The 5183-nt window shown below is 42.2% G+C and overlaps 1 protein-coding gene across 1 annotated transcript in view; it reads right to left on the bottom strand.

Moving 5' to 3' along the window:
• The window catches only part of LOC116693782 (F-actin-capping protein subunit alpha-2), a 31583-nt gene extending 27144 nt beyond the window's left edge, over window positions 1-4439 (bottom strand). Inside the window, exon 1 of the mRNA XM_032523014.1 lies at window positions 4330-4439. Within this exon, the coding sequence (XP_032378905.1) occupies window positions 4330-4368 (39 nt within the window). The 5' untranslated portion in view covers window positions 4369-4439. The remainder of the gene's footprint in view (window positions 1-4329) is intronic.
• Between the last annotated feature and the right edge of the window lie 744 nt (window positions 4440-5183).

Below are 5183 nucleotides of genomic sequence, written 5' to 3'. Positions count from 1 at the left end.
TGGCGCCAAAATGAATGGGAGTCAATGGAATGCTAACAGTGGGTGATGGCTTATTAGCATCAAAATGGCGCCATACGAGGTATGCTTAGAGAGGAGAGGCTGACCCCCTTGCCTGAGACGGATCACATCAGCACGGGTATAAAACAATCATATCATCATCGATAACGCTTAACTTAAGAGTATAAATACATTATCTTCCCCTCTTTTCATGACAATATGGATTCTGACCAAACCGCATTTAGCTACAGAAAGGTCCGCTCCTTTCTGTAAAAACATGAACTACAGCTGACTCCTCAGTTTTTCTCAAATACAGCAACGTCAAAAAGGCTAAAAATGTACCTCCTATGTAAAGATAGTTCTCACACACACACACACACACACACGGCAAGGCAGCTTTATTTGTAGAGCACATTTCAGCAACAGGGCAATTCAAAGTGCTAAAATCATTCAAACAGATAAAACACAAGTACAAACAGTTAAAAGTCATAAGCATTAAAAATCAACACACACACACACACACACACACACACACACACACACACACACACACACACACACACACACACACACACACACACACACACACACACACACACACACACACACACACACACACACACACACACACACACACCTATTGAGTAGATTATTCAATGGAGATGAAGGCTACAGTAAAACCAGGTTGGCAGCTGCCTTGTTTATAAAACTAGTTTGTGGGTAGTGGGTTTGTCTACTCTGTCGTGCCAGATCTCTGTTTCACATGGCAGCTTCCTGTAAAACCCACGTGTGGTTTCTTTGCTGTAATCAGGAAGCTGGCAGGCCAGTGCCCAAATGACTCAGGGACTGTGAGCAGTACTTGGTATCTCTAGCAGAGACTCACAGATTTTTAATTATTTACAAATGGAAGAGACTTTTTCGGCAATTCCCCCCATCAGGGAGCTTTCAGGTCTTTTTTCTGGAATAGCAAAGTGACGCTGTCAGCCACAGAAGCAAGGGGGCCGAAATGTCTCAATCCCCTGGGACACCTTTAGGAAGTTGTTCACAGAGGCAAACTCAAAGACGTTTATTGTATTCAACAGACATAATCTTGATGCCAAAAAGAAATGCAACTTTTCTAAGTCTACCTATCAAAAACAGTGTCTCCAAGGTGCTTTTTCTTTCAAAATGATGCCACTGTCACCCCGGTAATGTCACATCATAGCAAGTTAGGATTCCCACCGAGGAAACCCTCCTGCTCACCGTGTAGAGTGTGAGTTTGAATCCGAACCAAAGCCCTTTACTGCATGTCGCCCCCTCCTCCCCTTTCTCTAAAGCTATCATGTTAGTAAAGGCCATAGAAGCCCAACAAAAATCTTAAAAAAATAAAAAAGCAAGTTTGCAGATTTGTTATTCAATGTGAGAAAGTACCAACAGCTGAGTGCCCAGAGATGCTGGCTGTGGCCGGTGGTTTTTATCCACTCTACTAGTATCGTCAGGTCATCAAACATTATTTGGTTTTTCTTTTATTCTACAAATCATGGCTAGCCAGTGAAATAGTTATTTAAAATTGACTAGTAGTGAACATTGCAAACTATTATAGGCTGTCAGTGTTAGGCAGATGAAAACACTCATTTCCTCCAGTTGCAGTTTTTCTCTGAGCTTCTCAATAAAGGCTGAGGGGCCAGAGCAGATGGCTGATTGCTCTGAGCTAGTGCACTGTAGGGACGGCCTTCAAAAGTACAAAACGTAACAGCGGTGTGTACATGGAAATACCCGGCTTTTAACAGCACAGCGTACAGTGGATGGTTGCATAATGAAGCCCACTTGGTCCGGCACCAAACGTATTCAGAGACGGAAACAAACGGCTTCCACCAGCTAAACACTGCGTATTGGCTGTGCCTGTTTCTCTACCAGTCAGTCAGCCTGGCAGGTTGCCAACTTTTCTTCTTTCAGCTCGACAAAAATCAGACTGTCTGGTCAAGAGGTGGAAGTGGCTCGACAAATCTGGAAACCAATGTGGTGGGAGATGAAAAGAGCTCCCATCCTATTCACAGCACCAACGCCTCAAGTTGTTAAGAGTTTTAACCACAGCTTCACACACCATAAGCACACACCTGAAAAACTGTATTTATGGTGAAGCTAGTACGTAACAAAATCACAAGGTGGCCACAGTCGCCTGCACACCCTAGCCGTGTAATTAAATGCTTCGCTAACAGCAGACGCCTGTGTGTTGATGAGCATGACGCTGTCGCACCCGTGGGTCAATGAGCTGCGTGAACTTGAAAAAACGTGTGACTCAGGCTGATGTGGAACAGAAGGAGATAAAGCCAGGCCTTGTTATGACTCTGAATGGTGTATTACATAACCAGCATAACCATTTATCAAGAAGAACGGGATATTCCTGACCAGAAACCTCGATCTTGATATTGCTGGAATATTCTAGGGTTGACAATCGGTGCTTTAACAAAATATCTTCACACTTAGATTTTAGATCTATAATCATCAGTAATGTGGACCTAATGTCTAAGTAGTTCAAGGCAAATAATAGAACAGCTGGAACAGTTTGGTAAGTTCAGAAAAGTACATAAGTTTACTGTAATTTAGCCTTTAAAACCAGGAAAAGACAACACTTAATCCATATTACAATATCCAAAATTTATGACGATATCTAGTCTCATATCACGATATTGAAATAACATCGATATAATGCCAAGCTCTACATAGCTCCATGTATGTAGACCCATTAAGAATAACAAGAAGCCTGCAACCATGACTTGTTTTTACTATTTATCTATTAACTGACTATTTTTGTGTGTAATTATTGACTCATTTAATTAACAACACTTTTTTTCAAAATGTTAAATACACATCCCAGGCAATCCCAGCTCATGGAGATGTCTAAAATGTGCCTAGAAAGCCTGAGAAACAGTGACAACTCCAATCCAAATGAACTGAACCCTCACATCTGTCCAACTATATACATGTTTGGCTATTGTTCTTACCAACTGACTTTAACAATAAAAACGAGTATTAAATTGCCAGTGGACCTTTTTCACAGCAGACATTTTGACTAGTCATAGTAGGAAAAGCACAGCTGAAATTGATCACCTTGGCTCAATTCCAATAAGTGTCCCAGTGAGCTATTTCAGTGAGTCAGCATGCACAATACCAGGGCCTCTCCTAAGTGGAATGCAGCCATCACTAATGGCTTTAAATACACCTGTGCTTTTCCTACTATGACATGTCAACCGTGAAAAAAAGATCTATTCATTTATATTTATATGTGCTCAACCAAAAGGCAAACATAGCTTAACAGAGAGACTTAAGTGGGCAATGAATAGCGATTGCAAAGATAAACCAACCTTATTGAGCAGGACATAAAAATGAAATGCAAGTAGGATCGCTGCTGAGCCCTCATGCTGTCTCAGGGTATCGGCTGAGTCAGTGCTCTTTTAAGGAAATGAGAAAATGAACAGTGCTAGTCCTGCCAGACGCTAGCAGTGGTGTAATGGGGTGCAAACCCTGCTAACTGTACGAGCTTGACTACCGAGTTTGCATAACAGTTTCTTTCGGTTACACCGTTTTAAAAATTAAATAAATGTCGGTGTGAGACATTCTGAACTGTAAAGATGTACTTTTAAATGGGAAGAGCACATATGAATACATATTGAACAGTGTAACGTTGATTGTTGGGTCGTTTTCATCTTGTCGTTGATCAAGTGGAGCTCATAGTTCCCACATCTTTTTACTGTCTGTGAAACGCTAACGTTACTTATCAGAGGTACAGTGGCTAGCAGGCTAGCGTGCAAAATCCCTATGGTAGCTGTCACACGGCGAAGGAAATCCTGCTCTGCATAATACAATCTGACAATCCAGCACACTATTTTTATGTAACGCAAGAAACTCGGAACCAAACAGTGAAAAGGGCGTGTTAGTAAGTCTAGCTAGCTAGCAGGCTAGATCGCTAACAAGCTAGCGATCTTAGGTGTGTGAAAACTTCCATAACACCAGCAACCAGAGACACCGGGGGGGGAAACGACATGTCCACAGAACGAGAAAGGTGTGGGAGGTAATGCTAGGTGGATTCGTAGTATGTACACGGTTCCTATTTTGAGTCTGGACCGTACAAGGAGCCTCCGTTTCAGAATTTGCAAATGAGCGGAAGTTGAGCTAAAAATAATAAGAGCAGAAGCAGCGGCGGTTCTGCTGAGGCCTGGGTTTTCTCCACATTTAACCAGGCCGGTCGACGCCATGATGCACGGAGAGACGGAGTCAAAGTGCAATATCGAAATTTCGAGCGTTAACGTCCCCCCCGCATCAGTTTATCTAGCGATTAAATTGGCTTCTTACCTTTTCCTCGTCGGATAGCTGCTCCTCATGATCCGCCATCTTTTCTTCCGGCACCACCAGCTTGTCAGAGCCCAGTGACGTCACCGCATGGGTGGATTCCCAGCTCGGTTGCTTTCTTTAACTGTCTATGCTTGGTTGAGCAGCTCAGCGTCATAGACAGTTAAAGAAAGCTCAGCATTCATGGCTTTGATTGAAAACCACTGTCTGTGTGTTTTAGTGACTGTAGCTGCAGTAGTGGTGGTAGCTCTGGATAGTTCAAATAAAGCATGACTTAGTCAATAATCAAATTATGTGTTTATTTTATAAGTTAATAACTGCACTATTGGTTTTGCACAGCCATTAGATTAATGTAGGCCTACACTGGGTCTAAGGTAGTGTGTACTGTACAGCTTTCTAACTCCATGCATTTGTTATTCCTAAATGGACTTCTCTTATCTGTCATTCTGGTCTTTTTCTTGCACTGGTGTAATACAAAACCTTCCTCTTGGGGATCAATCAATAAATCAGAATCAAGTCTATTGCCACGTTTTCCCATACAAGGAATTTGCCTTGGTGTTTTGGTGCATGACAATGAAAAATAGTAGAAAAAATTGAAAGATAAAAGCACATACAGTTGCAGTCAAGAAAAATGAATACAATTGAAAACAATGGGGATGGGGGACACAAATGGGATTTTGAAAAATGGAGGGTGGGGGGTGAGACATGTCTTCCCTGGCCCCAGTGGAAATTACACCCTAAGTATGTCTTCTTTATCATCACAAAAATCTGGGGAAGCCCTGTGATTACCTGGAGATGTTATCGCAGTGTGTGTGTGCCATGTTTTTCACCACTAGATGGCGAGCTAACACTTTTTG

This window comes from Etheostoma spectabile, chromosome 8, assembly GCF_008692095.1.
Source record: "Etheostoma spectabile isolate EspeVRDwgs_2016 chromosome 8, UIUC_Espe_1.0, whole genome shotgun sequence".
In the NCBI taxonomy this organism is placed as follows: Eukaryota; Metazoa; Chordata; class Actinopteri; order Perciformes; family Percidae; genus Etheostoma; species Etheostoma spectabile.
Note: the sequence above shows the minus strand (reverse complement) of the source record. Positions and strands in the feature narration are given on the sequence as shown.